Source organism: Neolamprologus multifasciatus, chromosome 4 (assembly GCF_963576455.1).
Source record: "Neolamprologus multifasciatus chromosome 4, fNeoMul1.2, whole genome shotgun sequence".
In the NCBI taxonomy this organism is placed as follows: Eukaryota; Metazoa; Chordata; class Actinopteri; order Cichliformes; family Cichlidae; genus Neolamprologus; species Neolamprologus multifasciatus.
In genome coordinates this window covers 20940256-20965683 of record NC_140442.1, presented here as the reverse complement: position 1 = coordinate 20965683, position 25428 = coordinate 20940256, and the positions used below count along the sequence as shown (strand labels likewise).

General features: G+C 41.2%; 1 protein-coding gene across 1 annotated transcript; it reads left to right on the top strand.

Moving 5' to 3' along the window:
- Window positions 1-15102: 15102 nt before the first annotated feature.
- On the top strand, window positions 15103-25191 carry LOC146520370 (uncharacterized). The gene is made up of 3 exons (XM_085157608.1): window positions 15103-16486; window positions 16586-17359; window positions 25123-25191. The coding sequence occupies exons 1-3, from the start codon at window positions 15710-15712 to the stop codon at window positions 25189-25191; spliced, it is 1620 nt and encodes a 539-aa protein (XP_085013734.1). The 5' UTR covers window positions 15103-15709.
- Window positions 25192-25428: the final 237 nt, after the last annotated feature.

The following is a 25428-nucleotide window of genomic DNA, read 5'->3' as shown; positions in this document are numbered from 1 at the left end:
ATTTTGCCCTTACCATAATTAAACCTCTTTGCTAAACTACGCTAATAATTCACTTTTGAGAGAGAATGGTTATTTTTAAGGGGGCACATTCATTCAAGTCATTTTGTTATCTTTTTATAACACATGTACTAAGCAATGGAATTACACAGATAAGTATGGCGATCTCTTCTAAGGGCAGCCATGCACACACAAGTGAAAAGCACACACATTTGGTTAGTAGGCTGAGCTGATTATGCATGACCTCTTGAAATACCAGCAAAATGCCAGCGAGGAGCACAAAGAGACCTGTCTGAATGCACTACGCACAATTACGGGTTGCATATACAAATATGCTATGGTATACAACTGCATACATGTTACATTTTACGCTTTGCTTCTACTGATTAATCTTTGTTATGTTGTGCAATATCTTGTAAGCATTATCATAACTTCATTTTAGGTCACGCCCCAATGATTTTTGAAACAAACCATGAGAACAGGGAATCTTTAAGTATCCTAAATCACATTTTATAATCACTTTGCATTTTACAGGAGCCCCTGAAGTTTTACTTCAGGGGCTCCTGTCTTTTCTCTTTTTCCTTTTCTTTTTTTTTCGTGACTCAACTTCCCCCTTAATATACGTGTGAGTGCATGTGTGGTATTTGGCTTACTGAGTCACCCCTCTTGTGTCCAAAGAGTGATTCTGCTGACTCCAGTGTTATGTCTTTAATCACGGAGCGCGTGTGGGTGAGAGTGTGTCTACTGAAGGCTTGTGTCTCTCTGTGCACGGTATCCTTGTTTGTATGTCTTTGAGTGTATATTAGTTTGTGTAGATCCAGAATTTGAGTGCGTTTGTGTGGCTGTTCGTGTGTTGGCTAATGGGTTTTGTCAGTGTGACTGAACTGAGGTCAACACAGTTGATTAAAGAAGCGAATTCTGCCGCTTCTGCCTACACATTTACAAACACACAGGGTACCTCTCCATTCTAAGCCTCCACTTTACTGGTGCTCAGATTAAAAATTTACTGCTTGCAGTGACAGACACTAAATCCACTGCTTCACATTATTAAAAGTTTGAATGACTGCAGGCAAAATGAACATCTGAACTGGTATTAGTGGATGGAGATGGATGGGTAAAGAGAAAACTCTCAGACTGAGGCTGGGATCAGCTTCCAATTCAGCACAACAGTTACAACTGAACAGTTCTCTTTCAGCTTCCTTTTGACATGGCGTTTTATTGTGGATGTACTCACAGCTGATTTTCCTTTAAAATCACAACAGATAACTCATAATTCTCTGCTTTCAGAGAAATCCAATATCAGTAGTTTTCTCTTTGTTCTTAGCTATTAAACAAAAATATATTTGGGATTTGTGGTGTTGGGCAAATAAGTGAAGGATTTAAAATCATAGCTATGCATTAGGAAATTGTGATGCTTCACTAGTTTGCAGCTATGCATCCACCACACTTTCATCTCTTTGAGCAGAACATGAAACCCATGGGCTACATCAGCTTCATGCTTAGAATTTTAAGAAGTCAGCTCCTTTTCTCAGCTTTCAAATTGTCTGATGTAGACTTCGGCTCAAGCTCATATGCTATTTAAATCCTAATATATATATTAAAAAAATAGCACTGCAACTTTATGTTGGTTCTTCAGCTTAGCATAACCAGGGTTGGCTTTTGTTGTTCTTGTTGCTTTATCCCCTTAACATTTTTTTCCATTAAACTATAGGATTCGAAGAAATTCTACAGTTACATATATTTTGCCCAGCTTGTTCAAATGAAATATTTTACATATGAGTATCTATTTTTTATGTTTCATTGTTTTTGAATAACATTTAGTTATAAACCTGTACTGAATAATAAACCAGTAGATATGCAGAAAAGCTCAATTCTAATAGCGAAATAATAACAATCTGAAACTTACAAGTTGTGGTGCAGTATCACAGACAAACAGGATACTGAGAAGTTGCAGAAGGCTATATCCTTTCTGAAGCCAGCTACTGATTTAACCAATGAGAAGCTGGCACTGGTGGCTGACAGGCCAGCGGTGGGAAATGAGAAGCTGATTACCCTGTGGATGAGCTTGGCTGACTTGGCGGGATGCTAGCATTCAGGGGATGGTGACTAGCATGCTGAAGCTGGCAACCTATTTACTTGGCTCATCATTAGCACTGTGAGGCTGACATTAGCTAAAAACTGACTAGTACTCTTCTTCGTTTATATTTTTTTTGGCAAATTAGAGCAAAAATGTGGTGATTACTGCCACCAGGTGTCCCTTGCGTGTCCATGTGTTTATGTGCACCCTCCCAATCTATGCAGCCATGCCAATGAGTGAAGGAAAGGAAAAGGAATACGCTGGCTGAAATAGAGGAGAAAGAAAAAATAGAAGAATTTAGCTTTCAAGTGTACATTTCTTGCTATGTGCATTTTACATACAATGAAATTATTGTACTCTGGGACACAAGGGACACCTGGCTCACACGAGACAATTTAGACAAGACTCTAAAGCTGACAAAGGTTTAGCTGACAAACACACAAACACCAGGTAGTAGGAGGAAGCAAGAACATTATCATCAGTATTTTATATGTAGAAATGAAATTAGTGCAGGATACTTCAACACCACAGTATCCTGCATTAATTGAGTAGAGTTGGCACCTGACTGCTCACACTACGCTACATACATTAATCACAGAACCCTATGTGTGTGACACATACACCACACACATATACAGTACATAACTATGAGTTTATGCCTGAGAACACTTACTGACATCTTAATCATGCATTCCATTTCCTGTTTCATGCCTTTAATGTACTTCCTTTATTCATGCGTGTGTATGATTTTAATCTATTGCCGTACTGGGTTGTTTGTGCTTCCATAAACAGCCCAGTTTTCATTGTGTCGTACAGTGAGCAAGTTGACATTTCATAATTTGTTCACTGTCTGCTTTGCAGTTCCCCCTGTTGGTATTGCTGGTGCTTACATGTTTGTTAATGGATTTGAGTTCTTTTAATCTACATTTTCAAAGTACAAATTTAAAGTTCAGTGACAGAAATCTACCACACTCGTGTTTTTCTCTAAAGGCTTAGAAAGGATGTTTTTATTCATTTCAGGGTGATTGAAAATTAGTTTATACTGGAAAGCTCTCCAGCTACTACTTGAATATGAGCTTTTAATTTTAATGGTTCACAGCTTTTTCTTTTACAATATTATATCCAAACTACAAAAAAATTAAGATCCTATAACCCTTAAATACATGGAATGAGTCTGACTATACTGAAGAAAATATACAAAAAAGTGCTGTCAGCGTTAGTCTCTTTAAAATGACGTTAACGCCATAACTGCACGGTGTCAATGCGTTAATGAGTTAACTGCACTAACGCGTTGACACCGTGCAGCCCCATGCACGAGGCGATCTGCAGTAACTCGTTAATGGAGATTTGCCGCGTTAATGCAGTTATGACGTTGACGTCATTTTAACAAGATTAGCGCTGACAGCACTAATAAAAAATGTTGAATTTGTAGCAAATAAATTATGCAATTATAATATGAGATTAATGAATCTGCTACGAGTTACTTTACAAGCAAATTTAAACTGAAAATTGTGCATGAGCGTGAATAGAAGTGCCCAATGAGGCTTTCACACAACTGTTGTAACTCATTTTTATACTTGAGTAAAATGCAGCAGAGCCCTCGTCAAACCAGAAGTGCCCTGCCTCATGTCACTGCCTCTGCATATGTCACAGGGTGTTCATGGTTTTGGATATATCATAGCTCACAGAGCACACATCAACACAGCTGGAAAATCAGAGCGGTCAGACCGTTTAAAGTTTTTCTTTAGTTTTTAGGAGGTTGTATTTTTTCTGCCATAGCAGTCCCCAACGTTACCCTCTGTTTAACTTTTTAATGAATTTTTTTTCTTCATTGCGTCATTGAGGGAGATAACAAATGACAGTTCACACAAAACCATGAGTTGTCAGCAAAAGTAAATGTCAACACACACAGAGAAAAAAGAAAATAAAAGAACACCCAAAACACAACAGTCACCTACACACACAGCTGTGTGACAGTAACGGAGAGTGTGGAATTCAGGGCAGTTAGTTAGCAGTGTGGTTGATGTAGTTGCTCGGTCATGCCTACTCTATGACCTCAAATACATTGCATTTATTCTGCATAACTAATTTCACTCTTACACAAACACACAGGCGGAATCGCACACTTAATTTCACACAGTGCGCAAAACTTTTCCTTTGTTTTCTATTCCACTCTTACTGTTTTAGAAGCATTCACTGATGACTGAACTAAAAACTTCGACATACCATCTGATACAGACCAACACATTCTCGAAAGCACACACACATACACCTACAGAGAGAGAGAGAGAGAGAGAGAGAGAGAGAGAGAGAGAGAGAGAGAGGCTGTATTGAAGTTGTCCTGCACGCAATGGAGGACATAAATCAGTGTGATTTGTTGGGGGCAGACTGAGTACAGCAGCCAAGCTTTTTGTCCTGCTGGGATGCCACTACAAGTAGACCAACTCTAATGGCATACTAATACTTTTTGACAAAGGAAACTGCATGAGATTCGCTAGGTTTAAGTAACTAAAGAAGGGTGATTTGAATTTTGATGTGATTTGAAGAGACAAAGACAGATGGATTCACATGTCCCCAAGACTTGTAATTTTTAAAGTGGTCTTGAGCAGTAGAAATTAGTATTTTTTAATTTTTAAATGGGAGGTGTCAGAGGATGTCGTCAGGAGAGAGGTATAATATTGGGTGTCCACAGCATCTTTAAAATACAATAAGAACATACCCTAAGCACAAGATCCAACAAGCGGGAGTCTAGCACAGCCGAGAGGACAAGCGCCTAGAGACTATCTACCACAGCAGGACGTAAGATGCAAGTTGTGACTACATACACTGAAAGGGACAACCAAGTGGCTATAGTAGTATACAGGAAAATCTGTACCACATGGGGATTAGAACGTCCCAATTCCTGATGGGAGACACCACTGAAGGTAGTTCAGAGCAACAGATCCTGCGGGATTTCGAGTTCCAGACAGATGGGCACCTGCTTGCCAACCCACCAAATACAGTAGTGGTTGACAAAGAGCAGAAGCCCACAATTATGACAGATGTGGCAGTTACAGCAAACAGCAACATCAGGAAGAAGAACAAGAAAACAGAGAAGGACCAGAGACTGAGGGAACAGCTGATGTATATGTGTATGGTAAAGTGCTCTCAGTGGTAACAGGAGCTTTAGGAGCTGTAACTCTGAAACTGGAAGAGTGGCTCCAAGTAGATTTCAGCCACAACCTCAGAAGTCCAAGCCCAGATTGATGTTGACCATGGAGATAGCCACTCGCCTGGTATGGTACTCCATCATGGGTCAGAGGATCAGTTAAAGCCTGTTACACAAATGGCTAACAAGCTTGTCATATACTTTCATACTCTTTTTCTAATTCTTCAAGTTCTACAGAGGATCAGAGAGGGTGATTGCACAGTTCTGCTGCTCACTTCACACTAGTTAGCAAGACTGTGGTTTGGAGACTTAATTCAGCTAATTCAGGGTCACCCATGGCAACTACCATCCCAGGTGGATCTTTCGACACATTTAGATGGGAAGACTTGGCATCCAAACCCACTTCCTCGTGCCTGTGGGTCTGGCTGGTTGATACCTTTAGTTATGCTTATGCCAAATTGAGAGTCCCAGTTCTTTCCAGGAGTATGGGTTCACATAACCAGAGTAGCTGGACTGTAAAGTCTCAAGAAGGCAGAATAAATTCTTTCAGCCTATTTAGGCTGTAAAGATAAGTATTTGGTGTCACAGATCCATAGTTACATTCATAACCTATTTTATGCACTGCACCATGCTCCCACATTTACAAACCTAAACCTGACAAACACTTGCATGACAAGACTTGAGGGGCTATTTTGAGTGTCCTACTTAGGCTGTGAGGCAGCTAAATTCCATACATCCTCATGTGGCTGTGAGGCATACATACATATACACAAATGCATCATATACACACAGCTTTCTGAAACGATTCCCTGTTTTGAGTGTGCATTTCTGAGCAATTTCAGTATATTCTTTTCTTTTTCTTTTTTTTGTAGTTAAATCATGTTTTAATGATGACATTACTGATATCGTTGACCCTCCTTTGCATGAAAGATTTGCACAATGCTGTATTGTTGTGGTACCTGTCTTCTTTTAGTCTTCATGGTAAGAGAGGAGACATTTATCACCAAGAAGAAAGGTTTGGAAAAGTCCTTTTTAAAAGATTCATGAAGATCAAAGGGGAAATAAACACATGTGCTCACACACACGCACACACACACACACACACACACACACACACACACACACACACACACACACACACACACTTTTATAAACACAAGTTAGAGCTATGATGGTTGAGAACATGAATACTAAGTTACAAATAGGACTGAACAAATGCTAGACATTATCAAGCTAAAATTATTAATGTAGACTGTAATACATTTTTTTTTATTATTTAATTTTAAATCATTAGCAAAAAACAAAAACAAACATGCCCTCACAAAATTTAACACCACGCGCACACTTACTGCTGCAGGGTCTGAACTTAATTTGAACTTAAAACACTATGGTGACCTTTACATAAGAGAAAGGAGCGAGTGAGAGACAGGCAGAGAGAGAAAGCAGAGAGGGAGCAGACAAACAGAACAGAAAAAGAATGGCAAATAGAAACAGGCAGAGATTTCTCACTTCATCCCTCAGAATAATACAGAGAGGCAGGCAGTTAGGTAAACCTACTTGGAAAACCACTGGACAACAAAAGGAGGAGGAAGATAAGGGGGTTGGGTGACTGAGGTTTGGAAAGGGGATGAGAAGAAATAGAAAAAGGATGGATGGAGAGGGTATATGTTGCTCCCAGATGAAAACAAGCAAATGCCAAGAGATTGGAGGAGGCAGTTTCTGCAGGAAAATGACAAAAAGAAAACAAAGAGGTGCACAGGAGTGAATCTCTGGATTAGGGAGAGGTGGTAGAGGTTGAGACGAAATGGAGAAAATAAGCAGATAAAAACATATGGAGAAAAAGTTAAAATAAGAGGGTTGCAGAGAGGTAACAAACATGATTAATGAAAATGTATGAATTGATTCATGCAACCACAAAAAAATAAATGAAAACTACGTTTCAGGTCAGTTTTCAGTGCATTCCTGTATGCAAAATTCCAGAACCTTTTGTGCTCGGACATCACTGTTGGATCTCTCTGTATGTCTGTGTCCCATAGTGTGTGCATGTGTGTGCATGTGTGTGTTTGTGTGTGTGTTTCTGATGGCCTAGAACAGTAATGTATGCCTTCTCCTCAGCCGGGTTGATCTCATTGTGTCAAACTCAGGGCTTTGACTAATCACTCTCAAATAAGAGGACTCAGCGAACAGTCGCAACCACACTTACATGAACACACACGCACATATACACAGAGTAACGCAAACCATCTCTGTATTTTTCCGCTGTCCACCCCCCATCTCCTCTGCTGTCTGTCATACATTCAACACATCCATCTTCGCTGCTGTGCCTCCGCATTTGCCATCTGTCTCTGAACAATATATTCTTTTAGCCTTTATTGTACTCTCTGTAGGTTAGTCGCATGTCTCCCCCTATGCAGTTTGCTCTCGCTTTAGTTAAAATAGGTTTTGTTGCATTTTACTTTTAGACGGTTGACGGTGTTGAACACAGGAAAGCTGGAAAGGCTTTTGGACTAGATTTAAAGATATAATTTTACCTGTTTTCTCTTCACTGTTTGCTTTTTTTAGTTGTAGATTCAGAAGGATGAAAGCTGGAAAGTGGAATGTGTTGTCTGCTTCTGCAGTGAGGACAGGTGGGTGTTTGTCGTGTGGCAGTTGGTTAGAGCTACAAATCAAAAAGGTTCATCTTAAAAAAGAGCTATAATTAAAAAAATGTGTTTCTGTGCTCAGTAATAACATACCTATCTTATATCTTATAATGTAAAGTTTACAGAGCTATAGAAAGCAATCTGTTAGCTTAGTTTAACTTTAACCCACTTAAGTTTGCACAAAAGATAGACTGCTTCACTGTGCGATATAAAGTACTACATATTCACTATATAGCACTTTGAATTCACCAGAAGTGCATCAAGTGTAGAGAAATGGTCAAATTTTTCATTATTATTCTATATAAATGTATTTTGTCCCGCATGCTAGTATTCATAGTTATGTTTCTAATATATTCTGTGGAGCAGGTGCATGTCTGTGTGATTGTGTGTGAGTGTGCATTTGTTTCTTATGAGTGATTGCAGTTCGACCTTTCCTTCTGGCAACCTCTCCTGGATTGCGTTCAGATCAAGATGGCAAGTACTCCAAATCTGTGAGAGTGTGTGCGTTAACATGCATGCATGTGTGTGTGCGGGGTTTGATGGATGCCACAGATCATGGCTGTTGGATTGCATTGTGGAGAGCCAGCTCAGCCAAGTCATATCACATTAACAGGCACGCATGTGTGCGTGCGCGCACACATACAAACACACACACACAAACACAAAAAAACACACCTCCTCTCATGAATGGATGAACGAATGAAGGCCAAGATGATGAAAGATGATTGGAAAGCAGTCTGTGGAGGGTCATTTCATTCCTCCATCACAGTTTGTGTGCAAGTATGTGTGTAGGCACGTGTGCCAATCTTGCTACGTAGATGCAGACAAAGTTTCTATCCGTCCATCCTTCCTTACCATCTCTTATACGTATTTCTGTTTCTGTCTTTTATACATCATTATTGTGAGGCGTTCTCATGCATGCCATAAATTGCGTCATCTCACAGCGGAGAAGTCACGAGTGCTGCTCCTGCTGTTGCTGCAGCAGCTGGCCTTGTCAGACTTAGATGCATTACTTACTGCAGCCTATTGGAGGCACTGTGAGCTATACATTATGTGCTGATCTTAAAGTAGAACAGCAGAAAGAGCAGCAGTGTAACAGCTGGCTTTTTTCAGGACTGTGTGTGTGTTTGTGTGTGTTTCCAGGTTGGGTGTGTTCAGCGTGGCATGGCTGAGAAAAGAAAAAAAAAAAACAGAGAGATACAGTGTGATCAGGGTATCCTTTACTTGTATCCTATTGCTGCTAACTATTCGCTTTTCAGATGTTAAGAATCCACACTGCAGTGTCATGTGTATGCTTTTTCATGTATTATTAAAATCCCATTGTTTATATTAATAAGCAGTAATTCCCCATTGTGCTAATTTGTTAATGTCAAACAGTACGCACCATACCTTTAAGACAATATTTGAGGTAGTGTGCATGATAGCGCACGGCTTTTATTTGGATCTCTTTGTTCTAAACATATCAGAGAACTGTGCATGTATTCTTTATTGGGGGCCACAAACATGCTCAAATAATTGGCATGAAACACTCCTTTAATGTCAAATGAGGCAAAACTCATGAACATACATTTAATTAATCATTATTTGTTTTGGCGAATATGCTGTCATCTCTCTTTAATGAATCTGAAAGGAAAGTGATTACATACATGTGGTGGACGGTCAAAGAAGCTGTCATATAATTGTGAACACTACACAACATAAATCTCTGCATTCATTTAGAAAATCAGACCAAACTAAGAGGATCTTTAGGATCCAAGCTTGACAGCTTGCTTGATTTAGAAGTAATAAATCTCCATGGATCCACCTTATGAAGTAGGAATGAGAGTAAAAGATGATAAATAAGTGTTAATGGACCCCAGTGTAGATAGCAGTGTGTGTTTGTGTAGATAACTGAAGGAATTTGCACCAAACAGAGTAGAATAGGTCTCTACTGAGACTAAGCAGGCCATGGTAATTCAATAGGCTTGATAAAAGTGTGCCAGTTCTTGTACATGTGTATAATTGCGGGCCAGTGTGTATAGCTGAAAGTGCCTCACTCTTTATCTTCATTTACATGAATGTCTGTGTGTCTCTGAGTGTGTTGTGTGTTATTTGAACACAGGGCTTGGATTCAGCATCAAAGGACCATTCACTGTGAAGTGGCAGAGGCAGCCTCTCTGCCTGCCACCAGCTCTAATTAGTCATTCACCCTGGTTATCGCCAATCAGCATCATCTTTTAGCTCTCGAGAGCTAACGCCACACAAAAACACACGCGCAGACACACTCCCACAAATACACACATACAAACAAAAAATGCACAAACTCTCAGAAGAACTCCTGCATTCTCCCTTCATAAAAAGCTAAGATCGCTACAAACATAGAGTGTATATCACAACAAACAAAGCTAGCATAATAGGGTCTGAAACATGTCCCAACATGAAGGCATTCAAGAATAGAGCACAACAGACAGTGTATATGTGGAAAAGAAATTGACAGGAAGACGAGAAGCAGAAAATGATGGCTGAAGCTCACGATGTGTTTTTCCTACATGACTGAGACAGAAGAGATGGATGCGCATTGTTTCTTGAAGGCACAAATTAGATTTCTATTTTATTTCCCCAATCCAAAAATGGAAAAGCTCTTAAGGACTCGTACTTAATTTGTCCAACAGGATGACACATCAACAAATGAACTGTCTTTATTAAATGTTACCAACAGTGTTTGAAGGGTTTCTCAAATATAAATGGATTACTGGCCTTTTACAAATCTTGCATTGTTTAGTTGTTTTTTCCATTTCTTAATTTAGCTAGATCTACTCCTGCTTTCAAGTTTTTCCTCCTGCATATTCCTTCTTTATCAGACATAACTTCTACAGGCCACAATCACCATTGTTTAGGACTAGTTGGCGAGAGTTCGGTGAGTATATTTTAAGCATTAACTTTTCAACGTACAGGCTAAATGTTGCAAATGGGTAAATTTTATCACATGTTTACCAAACCCTAATCAAACGGAACCAACCAGCAAGTGAAAGCAATCCTTGTTTAAAAGAAATCTTAAAAAAGATGTGAAAATACCTTTTTACTTCCAAACTGCCTTAATTCATTCCTAAGAGATTGTGGTTCGCGTTGACATGACAGCATCAGATGGTTGATGTGGAATTGCTGGCTCCACAGCCATGATATGAATGCCCCATTCCATCATATCCCAAAGCTACTCTCATACCTCATTGTCATATTTAAGAAACCAGTTTGATATGACCTTTGTGCATGACATGTTATTCTGCTGGAAGCAGCCAGAAGAGGGGTACACTGTGGCTATAAAGGGATAGGCATGGTCAGCAAAAACATTCAAGTAAGCTGTGGTGATCACGCAATGCTGTCATGTTTCGGCTGTGTCCAGGCAGGAAAAGGACCCAAACGCAAAACTCACCACACCGGAATTAAACTCAAAAAGCTGCTTTATTGCAGGATGGCATGGAAAACTAAACTGGGACATGGGTAAACTAAAACGCAAGGAAACACAGCCATGAGGGAGACTACGACACTGACAAAGAGAAACACAGGGCTTAAATACACAGAGGGATAACGAGGGAATGAGACACAGAAGGAGAGCACAGCTGGGAGAAATCAGGCTGGACGAGACAAGGGAAGCAAAACTAGAAACACTCACATGAGACGTGGACCTTCAAAGTAAAACAGGAAACACACTGACTGAACTCAAAACATGTAAACTTAACACCAACTGAGACAGAACATACGGAGCTGAAACATGGGACAGAAAGGCAAAGTAGACACAACATGAACATAACGACGCCCACAGGGAAAGAGCAAAACAGACCACCGAAGCATAGGACCTCTTTCAAAATAAAATAGGAAACAATGAAACACTGACATGACTACATAAGAAACAGACATGAAACACATGAAGGATAAGGGAGACTTAACGCAAGGGTTGAAAACACAAGGGGAATATAATAAGCAAATGAACATAGAAATCTAATGAGCTTAAACATACACTATAAACATCAAAATGAACTAAAACTCAAAACGCTGGGTCATAAGACCCAGGATCGTGACAAATGCTCTGTAAGGCCCAAAGCAGGCTAACAAAATAGACCCCACACCATAACACCACCATCAGCCGTGGTGGTGTGAACTGTTAATATAACACAGGATGGATCTATGCTTTCAGGTTATTTACAGCAAACTGTGACCCTTCCATCTGAGTGTCACAACAAAAACTGAGACTCATCACACCAATTTTTTTTGCAATTTTCTGTTGTCCTTCAGTCTAGAATTGAAGCCTCGGTTTTCTGTTGGGAATGCTATTATCCATAACTTATTTCAGAGACTGTCACCTTCCTGGTTGTGCAGGAAAATCCCAGTAGATCTGCATTTTCTGAAATACTCAAAGTCACTTAAATCACCTTTCTTCTTCTTTCTTATACTCAGGTTGAACTTTGGCAGGTTTCCTTGATCATCATTGGGTTGCTGCAACATTATTTGTATTAATGAGCAGTTTTACAGGTGTACTTAATATAGTACCTCCTTATATTGATTGCTTGCTCTTAATAGTACTATTTCATCTCAGGATCTAAAAAAGGCTCCATTCTGTGTAAATTTTACTGATGCCCACTATCTCAGCAAGGCCTTAAACATCGAGTGATCGATCTATATCATATGAGAGTTAACAGTTCAAAGGTAAAAGATTTATCAAAGTTTTTAACAAGCCTCTGTTTCTAAGCAGTGTCCTCATCCTCATTTTTCGAATGTTCGTCAACTGTCTCATAGTCCTGATCATACAGTATAATGTTCAGTCCTCCTTTCCTGGGAGACTGTTTCCTCCAATCCATCTTCACTGACAGTTCCATCTGTGTATATTCATGTGTGGACACTTACGAAGGAATCTGATTGTGGAATCTCTCAATTTAATGAATGGAACTTATTTCAAAGGTCTTTAGTTGTAAAATGTTCCTTTTAACTTCAATTTGATTCCAATGGCAATTTTTTAAAAAAAAAATCATGAATATAAAGTGACAAAACTTTAATTAAGTCTTGTGGAAAAGGTGGACTTTCAATTTTTTTTCAGTCTTCATTATTTCTGTGTGGAGAATATAAAAACTCTTGTAACAACCAGATAAAATAATTCACATTTTTCAAGTCATAAGAAAAAAGCTGTCCATCCATCCATCCATCCATCCATATTCATCCGCTTTATCTGGGGTCGGGTCGCGGGGGCAGCAGCCTAAGCAGAGAAGCCCAGACCTCCCTCTCCCCAGCCACCTCCTCCAAGCTGGAGAAAAAAAACGTGTTTGAGACAAAGAAAACACTTTAGTTTAGTGCTTCCACCAAATATTAGGTAAATACTACTAATTATTTCATTGTATGGAGAAAAGAAGAAGTAAAAATAAACTTCAGGTGTTAAAATGTGAGGTATATTCATTATATTTTTGAGTAAACCTCCTTAGTAATGGCATCTTCATCACCATTTTGTGATGAATGCTCAAGGTACTCAGCTTCCACAACCAAAACAAAATCAAAACAAAACAAACGGACATAAAAAACAGACCAAAATGGAGGGAAAAAAGCAGCATGAGTGCAGCCACTGGCAAACAAGCAATCACTAGAGGCAAACCACAGTACCGCTCTTTCATACTAATGATTATTTTTTTCTACTCACCAATCCTTTTCTTCCGTCTCCACATTTCTAACCTATTCTTTCTGTGATAATCAGCCATCTGTGCGAGGCCATTGCTAGAGAGGTATGGACAGAGTTTGTGTGTGATACGAACTCACATGAAACTTGCAACAGCCTGGAGAGAGAACCGGGAGGAGGGCAAAAAAGAAAAAAGAGAAAGAGACGAGAAAGACAGAAACATATGTTTTATGTTTACTGTCAGGTGCTCATTGAGGCGAGAAACTGGTCCATCACGGGGCTACAAAGAATCGCATTCATACTTAATGGAAAGACGGAGTGTTGGATTTTTATCTGGAAAAACAAGCCTTGCAGTAGAACTATATATATATATATATATATATATATATATATATATATATATATATATATATATATATATATATATATATATATATATATAAAAAGAAGAAGAAAAGAAACAAAACATGCGTGCATACACTTGCATCATTCAGAGTACTCAGCTGGGAGTTAAAGCCTGGTCAGACTGATCATGTTTTCCAGGTCAGTGTTCCCACTAGCAGCCAATGATGGGACATCATCTGTGAACATATATCCCTGCATCCATGATGTGAAAAGACTGCACTGAACACCAAGCTTTAGACATTATCTCTCTCTCTGTCTCTCTCTTTTTGCCCTTCTTTAGCAATTTGCAATCTTCCGCTCTCGCTAAGTTGTGACCTTGATTTTTTTTCCCCTTTATTTCACTTTTCACCTCCATTCACCGTCACTGGCCTTGATTCATTCCTAACACCTACAATCCTAGTTTTTTTTATATCACCAAACACTGAGAACAGTCACATTAGTTGGCTAAGAGAGAGGTGGGAGAGGCAGAGAGTGCTGACCTTCCTAAAGACAAAGGCTTTCTGCATCTTAAGCAGCAAATGTTTCGAAAAAGCCGAAGCTTGCAGATGGTTACTCCCCTGCTTATACAGAAAGCTATTATCGTGTTAGGGCCCACTGTCATTGCTGTCAGTACTCATCACACACACACACGCACACACACACACACACACACACACACACACACACAAATGAATTTCAAAATGGTGATGAGGAGAAGCATTTTAATAGAGAGGGGCATTTGAAAAACATCACACCTTGTGAAAGGAACACTCAGTAAATAGTTTGGGGAGAAGAATACAGAATAATGGTTCACTTCTGCACATCATTGTGTTTTAATATTCTCATGTTTGTGCTTAACATTATTGTAATGTCTCACTGCGTCTCTCGGTAATGCCCACCACCACTAAGTCTACTGCTGTCTCGCTCATCACTGCTCCCCTGTGTCTTGTCTGGCAACCTCTCTGCTTCTTTGTGACTATAATGAGTAATACTTCAATGATGCCATGTCTCAGCAACATCTCCACTGCTGCAGGTCAGCCGGTTACCAGTGGGAGTCCTCTGGTTCCCACAGCCCATCTTGTCAGCTTTGAACACAAATTAGATTCTGACACCACTGTCAGCAGAGAGTTCACCAGTTAATCAAAATCTTTATTAACCATTTTATTAACCACCATATGCACTTTTACAACACTATTACATTCCTTTTGAGAATTATATGTTAGGATGCCTGGGTCGTTGAACCAGGGTTTTTGAGTTTATTATATTATTTATAATTTCTAGTCTTTGGGTTTTCGTTAGAGTCATGTCTTATGGTTTGTCTCTGTGTAATCCTTGGTTGCTGTCTCCCCTGTCCGCTATATCCCCGTGTCCAGTCGGTGTCTGTGTCTGCCCTGGTCCCACATCTCTGTTCCCTCTGTTGTAGTGCCTGCATGTGAGTCTGTGTCTTTTGTTCAGTCTGTGTTATGTGTTTCCTGTTTTACTTTGAAGGTCTCTGTCTTATCTCAGTGTGTTCAGTTTACGCTTCCTTGTCTCGTCAGTTCTGATTTGCCCCAGCTGTGTTTCCCTCCTGTTGTCCATTCCCTGATTGCTCCCTCTATGTATTTAAGCCCTGTGTTTCAGTTTGTCATTGTCGTGATCGACCGTTTATTTAGCTGTGTGTTTTTTCAGTCCTTCGGTGTAAGTTTATTTTGATATTTCCAGTTATGTTATATTTGAGTTTTACATTAAAGCAGTTTTGAGTTTAAGTTTTGTCTCCGGAGTCTGCACTTTGGGTCCTTCTTCTGCCTGCACACAGCCATCACATAACAGAAGATCGCGACCAGAACATGGACCCAGCAGACTCTGTGTGGTATCGGCGACCCGCAGTTTCTGCCTTCGTCACGGAGAGCGTGAGGCAGGAGGCTAAGCATGCCCGGGAGCTCCAGTCACCCTTCTATGGGTCACGTTTGGCTTTGGGAGGGCCCCGCAGCCTCCAAACTGCCATGGCTACGGCCGAGCCGGCGCCTATGCCTCGGGCGATCAGGTTGAGCACCTGCTCATTCTCTCCGGTCGCTACACCTCCGCCTCCACCCCTGGATTACCAGTCCGACAAGAGGGTTAAGCGGTGGAGGAAGGATTACGTGACGCCGGACGTTAGACTCACTCCGCTGCAGTCCTTCGCTCTGTTTTTGGGTCTGCCACGTTCTGAGCTTCACAAACTCTCTGCTTCCTCATCGCAGCCCAGTTCGCCACCTCCCACTTCCCGGAGAAAGCGACGCTCACGCAGTCGCCACTCTGTCTCTGCTGAGCCACTCCCCGTGGTGAGTTATAATGACTGTTTTCATTCTGCTCCCTCTGAGCTGGAAAAAGACAATCATGTGAACACTATAAATTCTGCGACTGTGAAAACTGTTAAGACTGTTAGACGTGGTGGTGGAAGGAAGCTAAAAAATATTTTAGAGGAGTCTGTGTTTGCTGAGCCTGCTCCTTTGCACCGTTGTGTTCCTGCTCCCAGGGCAGCTCGGGCCCAGCATTCCCCTGCACCTGTTTCAGTGCTTCAGGTGAGGGAGGCTGAAGTCCAGCTGGTCCCTCCTCCAGTGTCTAGGCCGGCTGAGCCTCTGCCTGTCGCTGCACCCATGCCAGCTCCTCGGGTGGGGACAGCAGCTGCCCAGCCATTGACGGTGCCTGTCCCGGCTCCCAGGGTGAGGATGACCGGGAATCAGTTAGCTCCGGCACCCGTACCTTCTCCTCGGGTGGGAGTGGCTGGTGTCCGGCAGGTACCTGCACCTGTTTCTGACCTCACTGGAGGCTCAGGTGAGCCCGTCCAGCAGTTTTCTTTAGGCTCCGTGGGCTCGGACAACCTAGCCCAGCCATCTGCTAATCCACCACCTCACGCACCATTACTGCCATTCTTACAAGAGTCAATACATCTTAAACTTCTATCCATAGCTCAAACATTAGCTCACCTATCGGCTCAGTCACCTGCTCAGTTCTCACCTCAGTCGTTTACTCAACCTTCTGCCTCTGCTGGAGGGTCCGAGGGGCCCGTCCAGCCTTCTGTTCCCTCTGGGGATTCTGGAGAACCGCACCAGCCTTTGTTCACCTCCGCTGGGGGGTCCGAGGGGCCCGTCCAGCCTTCGTCTGCCTCCGCTGGGGGGTCCGAGGGGCCCGTCCGGCCTTCGTCTGCCTCGCCTGGAGGGTCCGAGGAACCCGTCCAGCCACCTGCCTCATCTGGTCCAGCCTCCGAGTCTTCAGCTTCGCCTGGTCCAGCTTCAGCTTCGCCTGGTCCAGCCTCCGAGTCTTCGCCTTCGGCGTCGCCTGGTCCAGCCTCCGAGTCTTCGCCTTCGGCGTCGCCTGGTCCAGCCTCCGAGTCTTCGCCTTCGGCGTCGCCTGGTCCAGCCTCGCTCTGTCTAGCTTCGTCTGCGCCTGAGGTCCCCATGCCGTCTGGGCCTGTCCGGCCTGCTCGGCCTGCACGGCCTGCACGACCTGTCCGGCCTGTCCGGCCTGCTCGTCCTGCACGTCCTGTCCGGCCTGCTCGTCCTGCACGTCCTGTCCGGCCTGCTCGTCCTGCACGTCCTGTCCGGCCTGCTCGTCCTGCACGTCCTGTTCGGCCGCTTTCCGGGCCGATGACTGGACGTCATTGCCGTCATGGACGGCCCCCTGAACTACGTCGCTGCCGGTGCCTCCCGCCCGGCCGGCCTCCTGACCTGCTCGGTCGCCGCCGGTGCCTCCCGCCCGGCCGGCCCCCTGAACTGTCCTCTTCGCTCTTGGGCCGCCTGCCTCCGGGCCGCCCCCCTGAACTACCCGGGTTTGGACTGTTGTGTCGTCAGCCTCCGGGCCGGCCTCCTGAACTTTTTCGAGACTGTTGCCTGGGCCTCTGCGCCTTTCATGGGCTTTTTGTCTGTTTTCTTTTGGGCTGTTGCTGGGCCGTGGTGCTGTTGTTTTGGGCTTTTGCTCCCTGTATTTTTTGTCTCTGGCTCCGTGTGTTTGTTTCGTTTCGTTTCGTTTATTTTGATATTTCCAGTTATGTTATATTTGAGTTTTACATTAAAGCAGTTTTGAGTTTAAGTTTTGTCTCCGGAGTCTGCACTTTGGGTCCTTCTTCTGCCTGCACACAGCCATCACATAACATTATATTTGTGATGGGACAGCCATGACTGATGGGCCTAAAGCAGCGGTCCCCAACCTTTTTTACACCACGGACCAGCTGTGGACATGGAGTGGCGGATAAATACAACAAAATAAACAGTACCGATACCAAAAAAAAAAAGATTTATTCATAACACATGGGAAAAGACCCAGGGAAACTGAATTAAATATAAAAATGATTTAAAAAAAGAAAAGCAATAAAAACTATAAAAACCAAACATTTCACACCCGAGCCTCGATTCTCGCGTCCCAGTACCAAACAACTCACTGACCGGTACCGGTCCCTGGCCTGCATGTTGGGGACCACTGGTAGTATATATTATATTATAGTATTATATTATTAGTATATAAGTATATATATTGTTTATTACCCCAGCTAAGTAAACAAACTAAAAATAAACAAATAAATAATAAAGACATTCATAAATCCAAATTTACATTGAGGTGTTTACACTGTTTTAATAATAACACCAAACAAACCAAATTATTCAGTGCACTTTTATGTTTTGAGGTCAAGCATAAATGCAGCATCTTCAATATTCTTGTGCGTATTCCCCATTGTTATAGCTGAAGCTGTTCTGTTTCTGGACAGATTCAAAACATTTACTGCAGATTGTGAAGGTTAAATTTCTTGGTCTTGGTCTTCCAAATTGCAAAAAGTCTTATGGTGTGTTTATAGCGGCGGGATCACAGCAGTGGAAACAACTTCATAAAATACCTCCATAAAGTCCCTCCTTCCCTAAAAATCCCTACTTTTATGTACAGCTGATGTTTGGTGTGTGTAAACCAAGTAAATCAAGAGAAACATCATCCTGTAGACGGCTACTATTTGGAATTATACCCACAGGCTGACAAACTAACAGGATAACAAATAGTTTCACTTTTACTGTCTGACTCTGTTATAAAAACAAATATGACGAGACCTGAAGCTCCCAGGCTGCCTATGGAATATTCATTTGCATACAGGCTGTGTTGTGGCGTGTACAAGAAGTCTCAAGGGCAGTGAGTGTACACAAGAGCTGCTGTCAGCACCAGCTGAGTCAAATCAGGCCTCCATTTGTATGGGTTTTCTTAACTGACCTGGAGATGTCTCAGCAGGAGAGCAGCGGGCACATATAGCCATGGAAAGCCCAGCCTTCTGTTGGTGCTTCTCCAAAGTTTGCTTTTATCCCAGTCAGTATTTGAATGTCTCAATACATGACCACGGCTTCAGATTCTTGTCAGCTGTTTCACAGCAAAGATAACATTTTAGCCAGCCCTACTTGGCATTCTGTTTTAGGTAACATCAGTTTATGTATCAGCACAAGTGTTAGAGGAATATCACAAACTGACTGTGGGGATGCTGTTCTTTGAGTCATGCTCAGCATTTCTCTTCCTCCAAACGCAGAGAGTCTAGTTGATGCCAAAGACCTTGATTTTGGTTTGATCTGACCACAGCCCTTTCTCCCAGACCTTCTCTGAATCATTTAGATGTTCACTAGGAAACTTATGACAGACCCTCCAGTATAGTTTTGGTCTAATCTATCACCTTGCTCATCATCTTCACCCCATTAAGCAGATCCAATGGGAAGTATAGACTGAGTGTGATCATTTATTATATATTCTATTTCTAAATAATCAGACCAACAGTCACCTTCTCACCAAGCTTCTTGGTGATGATCTTGTAGCTCATTCCAGCTTTGTGCAGGGCTACAATCCTGCCCCTCATGTCCTTTGGCAGCTCTTTAGTTTTCCACGTGCGCACAGAAAGGTTGGAAAGGAACAAATTGAATCTGAAACTGCTACATGTTTAATTTTATTGAGAGAAACACCCACCAATGCTTTGCTTACCATTGTGAAATATGGTTTATATGTTTATATCTCTAGAGAGAGTGCAGCTGATGAACTCCAGCCAACTTTGGTGTCCTCTTTCGGCATTCCTGATACCTTGGAGCTTCAATGTCAGAACTCAAGAATGATATTACTCCTGAATTAGCGCATTCCAGAAAAAGGGATTTTGTTCTGAGCCAGGTAAAGTTACTCGAGTATCACTTGATAACTGGGTTGCTGGTGCTGCTCTGACTATCCAACTGGGTAATTCAAGTTAAGGGAGTGGCCCAGATTCAGTTTCTGACTGAGAACTGGAAAATTTGAACTTCTGACTTATTCAAGAATGCATCATAGATCAGCAGTTTTTGTGTAAATGGCTACACAGTTCTCACCCTTGTAGAGCAAAATTTAGTATTTTGGTCGAAATAACCCAAAATGTGATGTCCACATATGTGGACGCCAGGTCCTAGGCAGTGTTGGTCAAGTTAATTGAAAAAAGTAATCAGTAACTAATTACTGATTACTTACCCCCCAAAGTAATCCAGTTACTTTACTGATTACTTATTTTCAAAAGTAATTAGTTATTGATTGATTGATTGATTGATTGATATACCTTTATTAGTCCCACAAGGGACTAATAATACCTTAATAGGTGATAAAGTGATAGCTCTTTCAGCCCAATTCTACTTTTTCTGCATAATCCATCATATAAAATGTAATAAAATGGAAAAGTCTCTTTTTAAAACTTGTTTTATTAGTTTTAATCTTTTGACTTTATGCATCAAGCAAAAATGTAATTATATGCAACATTCTCTGACTGGAAGAAATTTGTTTAACATTTAAACCTATTTTCTGCACATTCCAGAACATAAAATAAAATAGTTTTTGTGTTTACACTTACTCTTTCAAATAGATGCAAGTGAAACACAGCAGAAAATAAAAAAAATCAAAGACTAGCGGTCCTGTTGCTCTATTTTCACCTGTATAGCAGGAGTGAGCAGGCGGAGGTTTGCCCTGGTGCAGGTGTGTCGCAGCGGTCAGTGGAAGGATCCGCGAGTTTCTCTGTGAATTTCACATTCCAATGGTACCGTACTTGGTGCTTGCTCGGAAGCTTAGGGCATTTTTTTGCTGTAAAAAGAAGTTTTCTTCCCACGCAGTGAACAGCGGACACTAATTTTTTTGTCACTTTTTACGGAATCAAACTCAAAGTAAGGTCAGTTCTTCCACGCTTTAAAGGCTGCACGGTCATATGCTCTCCTGCACTCGATATATTATCCATTGTTGATCTGCACACAGCTGTTGCCACGAACGTCACACTCGCTTACGTCATTGTCATGAGACATAAAAAATCCCGGTTTTAGTAATGCAGTAACGCAGCGTTCTTACGGGAAAGTAACAGTAATCTAATAACCTTTTTTTGCAATAGTAATCCTTTACTCGTTACTTGAAAAAAGTAATTGGATTACAGTAACACCATGTTACTGTAACTTTTACTTGTAACACGTTACTGCCCATCTCTGGTCCTAGGAGGTTAAAATGAAGCTACCATATAAAATAGTGACTGTTCATTTCTTTGGAAGTGAGCAAACTTACAAATTCAGCAAAGAATCAAATAATTATTCCAGTAACTCTAAAATAAAAACGCCCATGAGAAGTAAATCCTCTCTAAATAGTATGTTTAGAAAGTAACTTTTTGTTTGCTTTGGCAATGCTGTACTTGACCAACTTAAAAGGAGATATCTTTGGATTTTATTCTTGTCCTTTAATTTCTCTTTGGAGGTGGAATCACTCCAGTTTTCCTCTGCAACAGATAGTAACAACAACTTATAAATCCCCGTCCAATAAAATAGACTTTACATAATAAATTTGCCACATACTTAAGAGTATAATCATTTCTAGTTCCTGCTACACTTTCAAGAAATTTCTTTTTTATTAGTTTATTTACTTTCAATAAATTTCAAAATAAAATTAAATGAATTTCTTAAATCAAGGATAAATAAAGTATGTGTTACTTCCCTTGTAAGCTTTCCATCTAAAGGATTTCCGCAAAGCTCTGTTTTCTACTTTCAGAAGTAAGAGAAATCATTTTAAAAGTACTGATAGTTAAAAGCTGCAGCAGCATTATACTATTTAGAAATTACATTAAAAGCAAGAGAAGTAAATTGCATTATTCTTCTTTTTACAATGTAATGCTGTGCTGGGAAAATCTGTATCCTGGCATTAATGTAGATGTAACATTGAAATGCAGCACCCAGACAAGCAGACCGAGAACCCCAGCTGCCCTCCCTGCCCCTCTGCCACCCACTCATTGCTGATGGGAAGAGCACTCACCGATGACAGTGACTTCACATGTGCCAGACAAGCCCGGTCAACAAATGCTCCACCCTACAATTTGCAAAAACCCAAAGGGTCCCCTGTCAAAGTACTGGTGCCAGACAGGATAAGGGACCTACTCAATATAAGGTGGTTTAAATATTTAGCCTCAATTAATATTTTTGCTAACTACAAAATCACTAATTCCACGAGGCCATAAAATCTCATGAATGCAGTGTATTCTGAATGTGGGATAAATTCATATTTTGGATTAACAATTCATATGAATCAGAAACACTATTTTTCCTCATGTATATATTTGAATTTCCTGGTTAAATCAAAGGTATTGAAGTGAAATTCAATCAAAAGAGGACTCGACAGTAAGCAAGATAAAATATCTCTCTTTTTGTCTCAAACAATTTAAAAAAAAGTAGTGTTTATCGACCCCATTTCCACATGTACACAAATAACAGCACAGAGTATAAAGAGCTTGGGATGTGATGTTTGCAAACACCAAGTCGCCAAGCAACCACCTTCACCGCTACATGTGAAATTTCTCTTTAAACATTGTGAAAATCCAGGATGCAGGGAGCTATATAGAGAGCTCCCTCTCTGTCACCATAGTTTTTTTCTCTGTCTCACATTTTGAATCTTTAATGCTTTTTTCCCTCTTCTCTTTACATCTCCCTCTCTCAGTCTACTCTCCGTTTCTGTCCATCCCACCATGTCTCCCCGTGTCTCTCCTTTTATTCCAGCCTTTGTCTGAACAATTGTGTTTCCGGTGCTGTCAGAACCAATTTCAAACTAAAACACGACATAAATGCAAAATGTTGTGGATGGATTGGGGGTGGGTGGTGGTGGGTGGGGGAGTGAAACATATCACAAGGAGGTAGGAGACAAACAGTAGGGGTTAGAGGGGAAGCAGCGGCGGGTCAGGCTGCCTTGAGCAGAGCTTACTCTAGTTGTTTTTCTGCTTTGATTGGTCTTGTTTTAGTTTCCCCGCTTTATTATTTCAGTGCGCCAAGTATTTTCGCTGCAGTTTGAAGAAACAGACTCATCATTTTGCCCTGCAGGGGAGAATTGCAGATGGCGAGATGCTCCACTCCTCTCTCTCATCCCTCACTCTCCCACTCGTTTTTTCTCTCCTCTTCCCCATTCCTAATGAATCAAGAGAATTAATTAGAAAAATGTAAAATTAGACGACTGGGAGAATAGAGAAAGAGAGAAGGGGGACAGGAAGAAGGACACAAATAAATCCTTTACTGTTCTTTTTTGGGAATGTAATTACTTATTTGAACATGTGGACATTCTGCCCGGGCATATGGAGCAGTGGAGCTGTGATTGTGTGTGTTGGGTAGATATGAGGAATTTGGCAAATGGGATATTTTTTCCTCTACATAATATAGTTCATGTTAAGCTAGCAAATTTTATAAAAATTTGCTTGTGTTTGTATAAAGCTCACCATCCACAGAGAAATACTGTATGTCCAAAAGTGCAATAAATCTATGTTTCTTCCTTTTGATGTTTGACATAATTCAAACATAATAGAAGGGATGTCAAGGGATGAATGAGTACTGTGTATATACCTAAAAACAATTTAACTATTTTAAATTTGACCTTTTGGCACTTTGTTGATAGCACCTATCACCAAAAAATAAAACACATAGCTTCCATTTCTTAAGCTGAATTTATGAAAAATACCAAAGATGTAAATTTGACAGGCATAACATAGTATATTTTTCAGCAACGAGGTGATTCCTAAAGAGCTATTAGCTAAAAAAAATGGCATATTTTGGAGTGGTTTACAGTGTGTGCTTAAAAGAAATTAAGGAAACTGAACAAATGGAAGAAATGACTTGAAGACCTGATCTACAGAAGATGAACAGTATCTGAAAGTCATGCACCTAAGAAATAGGAAAATGTCCAACAAAGACCTGGCACAGGACCTGAGACATGCATCTGGCCAAAACCATATTACAAATGGTCTCAGTGGAAGGTGGCTGTCAAGAAGCCATTAGTAAAGAAAGGATGAGATATGCCAGTTAACACAAGAAATGGATTGCAAATCCGTGGCACAGATTGGATATGCAGCGCTAAATTCAAATTTGAAATTTTTGATTCAAACTGTCGTCACTTGGTATGGAGGAGGTCTGGAGAGAGGTATAACAACGAATGTCTAACGTTGTCTGTAGCATGGGGGATTCTCTGTCATGGTATTAGCTATTGATGCTGGGATCTTGTCACAATTGATGAAATGAAGAAAAGTTCCAGATTTCAGATTTTGGTCCATCGTCCAGTACCATCTGGAAAAGCGTCTGATTGCCAACAGCTTCATTTTTTAGCATGACAATGATCCCAAACACAATGTAGTAAAATATTACCTGAATTTAAAAATACACACACACACACACACACACACACAATGGAAGATCTTAATAGAGAGCAAAACAAAAGGCAGACAGAGCTTTGAATCTCCTTCAAGAAGAGTTCAGGCTGTGTTGAAGAATGAAGGTGGTCATACCAAATATCTGTATTTACTGTATTTCGTTACCCTGTATTTATACATGTGTAATGTCAATTGAGTTGAATCCTAATCCTAATATCAACATTCAAGCTCAGTAGAATTGTACAAATTACGGGTGGTTCAAGACCTCTACATAATAAAGTACCTAAACAAAATTGATCAAAATTCTAGTGTCACGGCCAGGCGGATCAGCTGCACGCTGATCAGCACTCTGTTTCTCTCTCTCTCTCTTCATCTTCTCTCTCGCCGGGGCGGAACTCACTGTGGGTTCACGCCCTCGGCCCACGCCCTCGGGAGATGAGACACCTGGGTCTCATTAAGGGGAGCAGCATTTAAGCCAGGAGGTGACTGCTGTTCGTCGCTGGATCGTTGTCTACCACGCGTTAGTGAAGTCAAGCTACAGCAAGTCTAGTTAAGAGTATTTTCCTTTGTGCGTCGTACTTAACCCTGTCTCCCTGTCTACAGAGCTTCCTGGATTTTCCCCTGTGTGATTCCCGTGTGGCAGTGTCGGAGTGTGAGCCTGTGATCGTGTGAGTGGATAATCTGAAGAACGCGTGCTTTTCCCTGGACTTCCCTGGAGACCCCTTCTCCCCCCACTCAGCTGTATATAGCACCCCCCGCTCATTCTTGTATATACACCTGGTGAATTGTAAATAAACCCTTCTTGTGAGCATCAGAACCGGAGTCCTGTGCTTGAGTCCTCCTCCAAACCGTAACATCTAGTCACTCACAACAATGAAACAACAGAAAGGTGACATGAAAAACTTACAA